General features: G+C 49.9%; 1 protein-coding gene across 3 annotated transcripts in view; it reads left to right on the top strand.

Moving 5' to 3' along the window:
• LMF1 (lipase maturation factor 1) overlaps window positions 1–13,444 on the top strand; it is a 139,978-nt gene that overhangs the window by 2,179 nt on the left and 124,355 nt on the right. For all 3 annotated transcript variants that reach the window (XM_071444891.1, XM_071444892.1, XM_071444893.1), the window contains exon 2: window positions 6,199–6,508. In XM_071444891.1, coding sequence (XP_071300992.1) covers window positions 6,199–6,508 — 310 coding nt within the window. The remainder of the gene's footprint in view (window positions 1–6,198; window positions 6,509–13,444) is intronic.

The following is a 13,444-nucleotide window of genomic DNA, read 5'->3' as shown; positions in this document are numbered from 1 at the left end:
GCTGCTCTTGCAGGTTTTTTTTTGGAGATGGAAGCATTTAGTGTGACAGCTGATTTTTCTCGCAGACGCGGCGATTCCGCGCGCGCCGAGGCTCAGACTCGCTGAGGAGACGGTTGATGCCATTGTGACAGTTTGACATTCCTCAGCCGTGGGATGGTTTTCCCCCCTTCTTTCACTTCACCCTTTTGTGTGTAACCCTTTCCTTTCCCTTTCCTTCGGGGGGGATTTCTGTTAAGGTGTTGGGGAATGTGATGGGGGCTCAGCTCTGGGAGCTCAGGGATTGTTCCTGTCCTGGGTGGGAGAGTGAAGGACCTTGAGGATGGGGCGGAGAGAAACGCAGTTTGGGGTGTGCAGTGACCCCAAAGTGTGCTCTGAGGGCTTGTCACCTCCTTCCTGCCCCCACCCCGTTCCCAGGGGGTGTTCATTGCCTGCTGTGGTATGGGAGATGTTTTCCCTGAGGATCTTCCCGTGTGGAAGGAGGACAGGCAGAGCAAGGCAGGTGTGGAGTGTCCTTCTGAGTGCCCTCCCCCTCTGCTTTTACTCTCCCCTTCTTTTTTTGTGTCTTTTGAAGGGGTTTTCCAGAAGCAGCCCGAGCCTGGGAAGTCCCTGGCAAGGCAGCTGCTGTGTGAGAGGCAGGTTGGAGATGGGAGAAGATCTGAGGGTTTGGAGAGGTCAGAGACCAACCCCACCTGCTGCTGGCAGGGGTGGGAGGGCAGGGAAGGTGGATCCAGCTGAAAGGGCTCTGTGAGGTTTGGTCCTTTCAGCATTGTCCCTTCCCTCCATCCCTTGGAAATGGTCTCTCTCTGTTTCCTGGTGGCTCCTTCAGGTCCTGGAAGGCCACAATGAGGTCACCCTAAAGCTTCTCCTCTCCAGGTGAACAACCCCAGCTCTCCCAGCAGAGCTGCTCCATCCCTCTGCTCACCCTGGGGCCTCCTCTGGGCTCTCTCCAGGGCCCTCCCTGTGCTGGGACCCTGGAGCTGGAGGCAGCTGTGCAGGTGGGGTCTCACCTGAGCAGGGCAGAGGTTTGGCCAAATGTCACTTGGAGAGCTGCGGTTTTTCCACCCTGGTCTTGCCCTGTGTGTGTTCCCTGTGACAGGGATGGCTGTTCTGGCAATCCAGAAATACTTTGAGGTCCTGTTGGAAGTGCTCTTACAGGTAAATAGCTGGTCCCAAAGCTCTCAACAACAAATGTGCATTATTTGCTCCCTTCACCCTCCTTCTAAATCATTTTTAAGTGCTCTTTTTGGGTGATTACCATCATCAGATTCCAGCTGTAGAAATTTCAGTAATTAGATACCACCCTCCCCAATCTCAGCCAGGCTCTGTGGAGAGCTTTGAAATAAAAGCTATTATTTAAATCCAGTTTATCTTCCTTCTCCTCCTGTATTGTTTAACAGTATTTTCTTTCCCCAGCACCAGAGCTACGGGAGGTTCAGGCTCCTTCTTCCTAAATCTGAAATCCAAAGCCCTCTCGGGGGGTTTGGCTTCCTGTGGGCTCCTGGCTCTCCCCGGTGTCCTTCCTCCTCTCTTTCTCTGCCATCTCCCCTGCTTTCCCTTCCCTCAGCTTTATTCAAAGGCTCCCAGTAGCTTTCAGCCTGCCTGCTCAGGGTTAGAGAACACCTTCAGGCCCTTTTGCTGCCCTGAGAGGTTTTATTCCAGCTCAGTGCTCCTTGGCAGGGCTGTGCAGCACCAGCAGTGCATCAGCTCTGGGTCCTCTGAGCAGCTGCATCCCCCTGGAATGGGAATAAAAAATAACAAAGGTGGAGAAGGGAATCTCTCTCCCTGCCTTCTCCTTGCCCAAAGCCCCTCTGGAGCAGAGGGATCTTCCCAGGGCATCCTCCAGCTGCAGGCTGGGGTGGTTTTGGACAGCCTGAGACCCAAAGGGAAGCTTTTTCTATTTTCCACAGCTTTTCAAACAAGGAGGCAGCAGGGAGATAAGAACTTCAAACACTCCCCTCGAGCAACCATCCCAATGTGTTCAGCTTGGCCATGAAAGGCAAGAAAACAAAAAAGGTGCTAAGGGCAGAGCACTCTGTGTGGTTTTTGTGGGTGCTTGGCTTCACCCTTTTGCTCAGTGCTCTGCTGTTGTTGCTTCTGTGTTGCAAAACTTTGCAGGGGAATTCATCGATTGAAAATTTATTTGAGTCATTTCTCTGGTAATAAAATACCAGGAATATTCTGCTCTTTCTTCTCTCCAGCAGTGCAACCTCAGCTTGCAGCATCCAGCTCAGGGCCTGTGCAAATGCCCCCTTGGGTCAAAGGGGCACTTGATAAACTGCTCCAGGCAGAGTTTTTGTGTGTGTGCAAAATGTAGTTTGGTTTTCAGGCAAGGCTCTGTGCTCTTGGTTCAGTTCTTCTTGTGGTTTGGGCATCAAGGAAAAGTTAAGACTTCTTTTAACAAGAGGGGGGGGAAGACAGAAAAAGCCATAAGACCGGAAAGTTTTGGATTTCACATCTTTAAATCTTTCCTGAGCATGAAAAATGGGATTCTCTCCTTCTCCCACCATGAGAGTCTGAGCCTGGACTGAGGGAAGGGAGCTGAGGTGCCAGGGAAATCTGGATGGAGCAAATCCCTTTGGATGGGGATGCTTGGGTGGTGGTTACTGGTACCATGTGGGGTTGAACAAGGAACATGCTGGGTTTGGGGGCAGAGGGGAGGCTGGGAGGGGGGGAGTTAATGGAAAAGTACAGTGAAGCACCTTCTGAGGTGAGGATAAGTATGGAAGGTCTATTAGCAGCCCTGGTAATTTGCATGTATTATGTAAAGCTCAGCTGGCAGCAGGGAGAGCTCCCATGTGAGCTGTCAGAGGCTCTGCAGTGGGAGGCAGACCCGGAGCTGCTCTGTTCCCTCCACCTGCACAGCCCCAGGAATGGCACATCCAGGTGCAGCAGGGGGCTGGGCACTCCCACATCCTGGAATTGCCCACAGGAAGGGAAGCACGGGCAGTGAGCCCTGGGGTGGTGGGGCTTGTGCCAGCTCAGGAGGCCTGGAGGGTGCAGAGCCCCAGGGAAAGGCTCCAGGGGCAAGGAGAGGTGGGGCAGAGTGCCCCAAGCCCAGCACGGTGCTGATGCTGCCACTCAGTGCCCAAAGCGGAAGCAAAGAAATCCCCAAACACAGGGAGGCCACAGGGAGAGAGGTTCCAGAATAAGGATTAAGGAAGAGGAAGGAGCACAGGCTTTGGGGGAAAAGGGATTTTTCTACCCCCTGACCAAGCCGTGGTCAAAGGGAAGGTTCCTGGAGAAGGCAGCAGGGTCTGTTACACTGAATTTGAGGCTCCAGTTTCTCTGGGCTTCAGGGAGAGGAAGCAATGACAAGCTGACAAATAACTTCCCCTTTTCCCTCCTGGGTCTGAGCATCTCCTGTGCTGCTGAAATCCTCTGCAGTTTCTTTAGTTTCAGCTCTTCCCCGTGTCCAGCAGCGCAGGAGCTGCAGCCTGAGGGGGAAACCTCAGGAGATGGAGCAGGGATGGGTGGAGGTGGGAGCTGGGTGGGGATGAACCCGTCCCAAAGATGCTGGGGATGGGTGGAGAGGGAGCCTGCAGCGATGCCGACACTGAGCGTGGGGAGTGTCCAGGAGAGGGAGCTGGATCCGGGATGGAGCTCCGGGAGTGCCAGCGTCACCTGGCAGGTGATGGATCGGACACAGCTGGAACCACGGGGTTTGCTTTGGGCCAGGTGAATCCTCCCAAAATTAGGGCTGGTGCTGCTGGGTTTTCATTGTGGATGGAAATCCCAGCAGAGGGAAATGGGAAAACCCCTTTGGAGTCTGAGCTGGGCCATCCAAAATGTGCATTTCATGGCAACTCCAACCCATCCTTTGCTGTCTGCAGGCTCGGAGAGGCTGAGCAGGATCGTGTCCATCCAGTGTGCACTTTGCTGGAATTGCTGGTGTTTGTTTTTCCTAATTTACCCTTTCCTTGTTTGTCTCGTGCACGGCACAGGGGTCTAATTTGGACTTTTTTTAGGCAAAAACCTGCTCAGCATTTATGGGTTGGGGCAGCAATTCTGGAGCATTTAGAGGTGAATTTGATTAGCACTTGTGGAAAACTGTGCAGCAAATTGCAGTGCTAATCATGGGAAATCAAGCCACAGAGTTTCAAGGCAGAACTGGCTTTCAGTTGGCTTTTTTAAAGCCAAAAATGAAGATATTAAGCTACCTAAAGCTCAGAAGAATTTTATTTCTGCTGGTTTCATGTCAGGCTTTCTGATTACATAGTTATGCTGAGCTGAGTGTTAGTAGAAAAATATGGATAAAATAGAAAACACTTACTTTGTGTCCCAGAACTGATCCTGTAGTGTTTGAATCAGCTTTTCTCATATCTTTCTCTATCCATAATTGAGCAAAGGAATTGAAGAAAAATGTCTCTTATTTGTAAAATCATTCACTGTGTAGAAAAGATGGATGGGAAGAGACACAACCCATTAACTCCCAACTTTATTGTGCCATCCCTGGGGTTCAGGAGCTTCTGGAATCAAAGGGAACCCTCCCAGTGACCTCTGCTGTGTGCTGATGATGACTTTTAGTGGTTTTTAAATGAGAATAAAACCCATGGCTGTGTGCAGAGAGCTGGGGGAGCGTTAAGTGGATTAAGTGGAACCCACTGGAGACCTTTGTCTGGGGAATGGGACTTTCAGTCGGATTCCCTGGGGCTGCAGACTTTGGGTTGCTGCTTCAGACTTCAAAGAAATGGGAATTTGGGCTCTGATTTCACACAGCCTCTCCCCCAGTGCTCCCAGTGAGAGACACCAGATGAACACCAGGGTTGTTGTTTGCAGAATGCCAGCATTGAGATAAGGAAGGAAACAGATTTGATCATTAACCGAGGAAGATTGGGGAGGGGAACAAATTGGCCTTTTCCAGGAGCTCTGGTGCTGCTGCCCATGACGTGGCTGGTGTTTGGGTAATGTTTGAAGGATGGGTAAATTAGTGGATGCAGTCTAATCAGGAAATGTTGGCCCTCCTCATTTTTTATTTTTTTCCCCGAGACATGGAGATTACTGGAGTTACAAACTGCAAATTGGTAACTGCAAGAGATGCCTAAAATATGAGATAATGCCTAAAAACTGCCCAACTTTCTCTGTAGGGCATCAAATGCTAGGTCTATGAGCTGTAATTAAATTGCTGATGTGCTGTTAAAAAAAGCAGCTGGCTGCTCTAAGAGTGTCCATGGCTGGAGCAGAAACACTATAAATGGGACAGCTGTAAGGACATGGAAAAGGGGGAATTTAAGGGGTGGGAAAATGGTAAGATTTTGGATTTCCAGCCTTCCAGGGTGTGCAGAGGGTCAGAGTTGCTGTTCTGGGCAGTTGTGGGGTTGAACCATGAACTCCAAGAACTGAGTGTGCTTTGAGCAGCTCAGGGTCCTCAGCATGGGAAGGAATTGGAGCAATTCCAGGGCTGGAGCCAGGCTGGGAGAGCTGGGGGTGCTCACCTGGACAGGAGAAGCTCCAGGGAGAGCTCAGAGCCCCTGGCAGGGCCTGAAGGGGCTCCAGGAGAGCTGCAGAGGGACTGGGGACAAGGATGGAGGGACAGGACACAGGGAATGGCTCCCAGTGCCAGAGGGCAGGGCTGGATGGGAGATTGGGAATTGGGAATTGTTCCCTGGCAGGGTGGGCAGGCCCTGGCACAGGGTGCCCACCCTGGATCCCTGGCAGTGCCCAAGGCCAGGCTGGACACTGGGACAGGGGAAGTGTCCCTGCCATGGCAGGGGTGGGATGAGAGGATCTCCAAGGTCCCTTCCAGCCCAAACCATCCTGGGGTTCTGTGAACACCTCATCAATGGTATAAATGATTTTAAGCTATCTAATTGACAGTATTTTGGTATATGAAGTGTTTTCAATACAAGGAAAAGATTCTGGGACTTGATAGATGCCCAGGTAATGTTACATAAAGCTGGAGATTGTTCTCCTCCAAAGCCAAGTCAGGATTGATAGAATTCCTTTGCCTGCTGCGTTGTGGTTCATAGAAACCACAGAATCCTGGGATGGTTTGGGTTGGGAGGGACCTTAAAGATCCTCCAGGTGCAACCCAGGGCACCTTTTGTTGGGCTCTCTAGTGACTCTGTTGGATTTTAGTGGAGATAAGGACTTGGGAATAAATTCCTTCCAAGAATGACTCCTCTAGCTCTGCATTCTGATCAGCTCTGTCACCCTGGATGGTTCCTCACACAGGTTTTCCCTCTCTTTTTTCCCCTGCAGTTGTGGCCTTCTTGGTGGCCTTTCATCAGAACAAGCAGCTGATAGGGGAGAAGGGGCTGCTCCCCTGCAAGCTCTACCTGCAGGAGGTCAAGAAATACTTCAAGGGCAAGGTTGGCCTGGATGCCCTGAGCTATGCCCCCACTCTCATCTGGTTCCTGGACTGGTCTGCCATGGACAGCACCCTGGATTGCCTGGCCCTGGCTGGCCTGGCAGTGGCAGCCTTTGTGCTGCTGACTGGCTGTGCCAACATGGTCCTCATGTCCCTGCTGTGGCTCCTCTACCTCTCCCTGGTCAACGTTGGACAGATCTGGTGGGTGCTCGATCCCTCTGCTCTGCTTTTCCCTTGTGCTCTTTGTGGTACACATTGAGTTTTCCTGGTGCAGTTTGGATTTCCAGTCCAATTTGTGATTGCTCCTCACCAGATTATCCCTGTAGGAATGAATGTGAGATAAGGGCAGCACCTGGCAGGAAAGATTTATGGACACAAATGATTGATGGCAATGTCCCAGCTCTGTCTTAGCTGGGATATCTGCCCTGAGTTCTCCTCTGCTCATTGGTGCAGGGTGGGATTTGCTGATCTTCATTCCGTGGTTCCATGGCCTTCCACACTGTGTTATCCCAGCTGTGCAGTGCTTCCCCTCATGGCTGTTGCAAGGCAATTCCCTCCATCATTTTAGGCTTTTAGGGTTTTTTAGGGTTTCTCAGTTTTCAGCTCTGTCCAAGAGAGAGCTGCAATCTGTGTTTCACACTAAGGACAGAAAGTTTGTGGGAGGGAAAAGAGAAACCCTGACTCCTGTAAATCACCCTGCTGCAGGGGAGGGCTGTGGTGCTAAAATAAAGGGTTTGGCTTGTCCTTGCTCTTGTTCAGGCCCCAAATGCATTGTCTGAAAGAGGATGAAAACCCCAAATTTCATCAGGTCACCTCCTGAGGTGCCTCTTGCTGTGGCTGAGCTCGTGTGGAGGGGGAAGCTTCTGCCATCAGGAGGTGCCCAGGGAGATTCTTCCCAAATGTTCTGGCTTTACAGCAGGGCACCTTTTGCACTGATGGGCTCAGTGGGTTTGGTGTGAAGGGTTTGCATGTGCTGCCCCGTTCATTCCCATCCTACTGCAGCTGGAATGTCAGTGGGTGAAGGAGAGCAGCCTCTGAAAAGCTCCATTCTCTGAGCTCTTCACTCAGCACCAAATTAAAGCTAGGACACCAAGCCACAGGGTTGGACAAATAACTCAGTGGATGGTTTTCCATTGCCTGTTCCTAGATTATTCCAGGATTTCTTGTCTATTTTCTGGATGTTTTAATGTGGAAGGGCAGGAATTCAAGGATCCTCCTGCTCTGGCTTCCAGGGGTACAGGAGCAAAACCTGGCTGTGATCCTTGACTTCTTCCTCTTTGTGTTTCTGTTTGGAGGGGAGAAGGGAAAAATCCCAACAGCCTCCCCCTGAAGCTGCCAAGGTTTTGTAGCTGAGCTTTGGAGCTGCAGTGACCCCAGGGCTGGAGGTTTGATCTGTTAATTCCTGGAGCAGTGGGATAATTAAGACAGGCTCTCTTCATTAGTGCCCACAGCTCTCTGGAGTGCTCCCTGTGCTGGTGCTGTGCTGTAGAGCTCTTGTAGTTTTATTATTTTTTAAAAAACCCCACCTGGAATGTGGTTTTATGCCATGTCTTGGGGCAGTGGGTGCTGTGCTGCCCCTCTGCTCCCACTTTTCCTGGCTTGGGGGGTGCTGGCTCCTCTGACAGTCCTGCAGAATTCCTGAGGTTTTCCCACAATAATTCCAGTTGTGCTTGGTGAGCTCTGAGTGGCTCTTTGGGCACCTTTTTTAAGGAAGAGGCCAAGGGTGGGGGGTACAGAGAGGAACCTGTCCCTCTCCTCCCCAGCCCTTACCCAAACCCCAGTTCCTGCTCAGGGATGAGAGCTGGGGTCCCCTCCCAGCTCCAGGCCAATGATCCTGGCAGGAATGCACCTGGAGCCTGTTGTGCTTGAAAGGAATTGACTCCTCATAGTTGGGATAAGGATGGATTATTTTCTTTTTTTCCCCTCCTTTGCTCCTTGAGATTTGGGGGGTGAAATTTAGCCTGGTGTACAACAAAAACTCACCAAGGGGGAAGGGGGAGCAGAAAAGGGCGATTGGAGGTGTTCCCTCAGCTGCTCTTCCTCTTGATTTCAGTATTAAACAGGAAATGAGGTGGTTCTTGGGAAGGGAGAAGACTCCTGCTCATTCAGCTGTGGGCTCATTTTCCATCAGATCCTCTGCAATGGGGCAAACCCAGATTATTCCAGTGTGACGTGGAATTCCCAGGGCACAGGGGTGCTGGCTGCTCCCAATGCAGGGAAGGAACAAAGCAGGGCTCACTCACTGCTCCCTGTCCTTCAGGAGTTGGGTGCTGCACAGGGAGGAGCTCAGGGTACCCAAAATCTGCAGTATTGGCCCCAAAACCCAGGCTGGCCTTAAAACCCAGGCTGGCTTCCCATCTCCTTCTCACACTGGTTTCTGGGTGGGGTTAGGTGCTGCAGGGATTGTCTTGCTCCCAGTTTGGGGCAGGCTGAGAGGTTTTGATGGGTTCTGCTGCTTCTCCAGAGCACCTGAAGAGAGCACAGCTCTCCTGAGGTGGGCAGGACAATGCCAGGCATTCCTGGCTGGAGTGATGAGGCAGCCCAGCAGAGAGGTCTCTGAAATGAGCAGGAAATTCCTCCTGTGGCCCAAATATATTAAAAAAAAATCTTTTGTGCCTCAAAATAAAAACATTATTTTGAGATTTTTTTTTTTTTGTGCAACCCTGCTGTCCCTATCCACTGGCCAGCCTGGGCTCCTGTGGGCTCTCCCCATCCACCACAATCCTCAGCTGAGCCTCCCTGGGAAGCCCCTCCAGGGGAGATGCAGCAGGATCAGCAGGAATAGAGCTCTCTTCTCTGGGCCAGAGAGGGACAATTTATTCCTTTTATCGCCCTTTTGTCTATTTTAATTTTAAATGTCCCTATTTGTTTTGGGCTGCTGAAGGAGCAGCTCTTTCAACTGCTGCCCAGCTGGCTTGGGCTCAGCCAGGGGGAGCTTCAGAAGAGCAAAGTGTGGCCTTTGAAGGGCAGGACACGTTCCCTGCCTGCCCTGGCCCCACCTGGCAGCTGGGGCCAGCACAGCTGAGGCTTGGAGGGTCTGAAACCCCTTAAAAAGCTGCTCCCCTGAGCTGTTTGCAGGATAAGGAATGCTTGGGCAGCCTAAAATGCCAAGAACCAGGCCCAGCTTGTGGCCCTTGGCTTTGCCAGTTTGTTGTCCTTGTCTCCTTCAGCAGCCTTGAATAAAGATGCACTTTGGTGGTTCTCACAGTGAAGTGACCTTGCAGAGAAATGGATTTATTTTGGTTTTTATATGTGTGGGGTGGGGATTGCCAGTGCTCTCCACCTCGAAATGTGGTGGTTTTTGTCCTGCTGGGTTTCCCAAACCAGCTGTGGGCCTGTGCAGACTAAACCTGGATGTGTTTGGGGTCAAGGCCACCCACGTGATGGTGTCACACTTCCATCAGAAGCTCAGTGTGTCTGCCTTAAAATACTGCATTTTTTTTTCTTTTTTCCCCATCTGCCACTTTGAACTTTTTCCTTTTGAAGTAGGAGACTGTCAAGAAGTTCAAAATCTGCCAGGGCAGAAAAATATTTAATACCTGACCTGTTGGGTGAAGTGCTGAATCATTATGTTCATTTTAACCTCGATTATTCCTGTCATTTTTGCAGTAGTAAAATAGGAGTAAAGTGACAGTAGTCGGTTTGAGTTGAGTAGAAGCTGTTTAAAGATGTTTTAAAAAATTTTTTTGTGGGAATTCCTCCTAGTCCAACATCCATTTTGCAGCTTGTGCAGGGTGCAGCTCCACTGGCCCCACACAAACGGCCTTGCCTTTCTCCCCACTTCCTCCTGAATATTCCTGTCCTGGGTTTTCATCCATTTAAACAAGGATGTGGGAAAAGCTTGGTTGGTTTAATCAAAATCCTCATTGCAGGTGACCCCAGGCAGCCTCCATTTGTGGTGTGGGGTTGTGTTTGTGGGGATGAGCAGGACCAGCTCTGGGGGAGAGGCTTCCAGCAGGAATTAAATCAGTTTTTGTACCAGAATCACTAATGCACTTCTAAAATGACTGAGTAATTCTGGGATAAATTCACTTTTATCCCCCAGTAAGGTGTCTCCAGAGAGCTATTACATTTTCTTATAGAAACAAACTTTTCAGCTACTCTGCCACTGATCTCCTGTTTCTTCTCCTGTTGTTTCCTCCCTTCCAGCATTTCCAACTGGCATCTGAAAACCCTTCCTTCCCCTGGGTTCTTGTGTTCCCAAAGCTCATTGCCCATTGTCAGACAGCACAGATTAAAAAAGAAAAAAAAAAAACCACCTGGAATTGTGGGATTTTAAATCCTGTTGCCTTTATTTTCTTTCTAGATTCTGGTTGAGTTACAGGAGCTCAAGGGAATAAGTTAAACAAGGCAATAAATAAAATGTTATAGCATGAGCTGCAAAGTTCTTTTTAGTGGGGTCTTCCCTTGTGGAAAAGGATGTGGAAAAGCAGGGATTTGGGGGGGCCAGAGAGAAGGACCAGGCAGGGATTTGGGGGGGCCAGAGAAAAGGACCAGGCAGCTCCTTTTTATCCTGCAAGGAATATGAAATGTGCCCTTTGAAGCCCAAAAAATTACCCAGAGTGGAGGGAGTGCCTCAGTTTCTGCCCCCCAAGTTCCTGGAGCTTTTTCACCTTTAGCTGCTGGAAGGGGGCAGCTTGGGAATTTCCCATTCAAGGAGATTTTGGAAGGCCAAGTGTGCAGCAGGTCAGGCAGGCTTGGCTCTGAGGCAGGTGCTTTAATTGCAATTAAATGAGTGTCCTCAGGAGTTCATCTGCAACAGAGAAAGAGGAAGGGCTGCAGTGTGGTGGGGGGTTTGTGGGGTTTATTCTCATTAAAAAGCACTTGAACCATGCAGGATTTAATCAGGGGCTGGGCCAGGCTGAGCTGCAGTGGGGCTCAGGAGATGCTCAGGGAGTGTTTTCCCTCTCCAGGAGCATCTGAGTGGCCATTAAATCAACCTCTTCCAGTGCTTTTTTCCTGTTATTTTCTCCACCTTTGGGTTCTGAGAGTTCAGGTGCTTTGCCCAGAGTGATCCAGCCCAGTAAAGGTTGCAGACAGGTCCTTGAGTTCCTCACTCCAGCTTGGAAAGCAGCCAGGGTTGAAGCAGGGCTGGATTTTGCAAAACATTCCCATTTTTAAGCACTTTTGTTTGTGACCCTTTGATGGTGAGAGCACAGGAGTGTGGACAGGATCATCCTGGAGTGCTTTGGGTTGGAAGGGAATTTAAGGATGATCCCATTCCATCCCTATCCCAGCTCCATACCTCTGCCCATTCATCCTGGGGTTTCCTCTGGTCTTGGGGAGCCCTGTCCTCAGCAGCAGATGAAAAAAATCCCCAAAAAATCCCCAAGGCAGCAGGAATCAGTGAATTTTTAAGCAGTTTGGATAATTCAGGAAGACTTTTTTTTATGGAAAAAAAGGGGTGTCACTTCTGTGGGATTGTGTTTGTGGGGATGAGCAGGACAAGCTCTGTGGGAGAGGCTTCCAGCAGGAATTAAATCAGTTTTTGTAGCAGAATCACTAATGCACTTCTAAAATGACTGAGTAATTCTGGGGTAGATTCACAGTAAGGTGTGTGAACAATCAGGGGCTGTGAGGAAAGGAATGGCAACCTGGGTGTCCTGGCTTTTATCAGGACACGTGGGAAGTTCTCAGGGATCACTGCACAGGCAGGAATGGATGTGGCAGCTGTGCTTGACAGGGTGACCTTGGCAGGGGCTTCCCATCAGTCTCTATCCTGCTTTATCATGTCTGGAAGTGATACAAGCTTGTACTGAGGGGCTGTAATTCTTAACTGAGACCAGCTTTCTGTTCAGGTGGGAAGTGAAAGCAGAAATTCCTGTTGTGCCTGAATCCAGTGTCCAGTTTTGTGTATTAAAGAGAAATATCTTTAGATAAATCTCATCACCTTGGTGCTTTTGCTAAATTGGAGGTTTTTAGAGCCTTGTGTACAGAGCCCTTTTTGCAACCTGGCTTTGCTTTCCCAGCTCTCCAAAATACCCCAAAAAACAAACACCTAGAAAAGTTAGAATATCTGATTCCTTAATCAAGCCTTGGCAGGGAGGCTCAGGAATTTCTTTGTTATCTCAGCCTCGCATCCCTTTTTGCTGGGAGCTGCCCTCCCTGTGTCCCCAGCAAGAAAAGATGATCTCTGCAAACATCAAGCCAGAGCTGCAGCATCTCAGGGGGTCATCCTTCCTGCCCAGGAAGCTGCTTTTTGGCACTTCCTCCCCGCCCAGAAGAGAGGGAATGGATCGGTTTCAAAGAATGCTGCGAGCAGCCCTGAGCGCTGGGGATGACACATTAATGAAAACAAAGATTAATTCCATGTGACACCGCTGCCTTGCAGCACAACTGGGAGCTAATGAAGCTAATGAGAACCATATTTGGGGTGAGAGATGGAAATTGAATCGTGGCTGATGGCAGAAATGAATCACTGAACGTTTCCCCCCCTCCTGTCCCAGCATGAGGAAGGTTTTCCCCTCCTTGCCCCGGGTTTGGGGTTGGGATTGGGGTGGGAGCAGCTCTTGAGAGGTCCCAGTGGGGTCTGCTCAGCTGGGGTTGGGAGTGGGTGGCAGCAGGAGCTGCTCCGTGGCTGGGTTGGTGCTGCAGAGCTGGAATGTGGGAGGTTGCTGGTCCTGGGTGGGGTGGGTGCAGGTGGCACTGGGCAATCCCAGTCTGCAGAGTGCTGGGCAGCAGGGGCTAGCCCCAGAGAGATTCATTAATGCCATTAAAATTGTGCAATATTTATAATGCATAAATGCATTATAAATATTGCACAATTTTATATATAACATTTAATATTATATATAACATATAATATCATATGTTATATAATATTATATAACATATGCAATACATATGCGTTTATATTGTATATATATTATATGCAATAGAAATGCATATATTTATAGGAATTTATTAAAAAAATGCAATTTAATGCAATTAAAGGGTTCCTCTTTTAATCAACCAATTCCTGCCATCCTGTTTTCCTGGGATTTTGCCTGCAGAACCTTCCTGCTGGTAGCAGCAGGATCTCAGCAGTGCTCAGGAGGTGATTCCCACTTGTTCTGGATCCTGGATGTGTCCAGGCTGCTGCTGCTCCCGAGGTTTTCCATCAGCTCCTGCTGCTGGGGTTCATCCCAGCTCAGGGAT

This window comes from Agelaius tricolor, unplaced genomic scaffold, assembly GCF_023055355.1.
Source record: "Agelaius tricolor isolate 1412-34295 unplaced genomic scaffold, bAgeTri1.0.p SCAF_19, whole genome shotgun sequence".
Lineage (NCBI taxonomy): Eukaryota > Metazoa > Chordata > Aves > Passeriformes > Icteridae > Agelaius > Agelaius tricolor.
The sequence above is the reverse complement of the archived record's forward strand: the minus strand, read 5'-3'. Positions and strand labels throughout refer to the sequence as shown.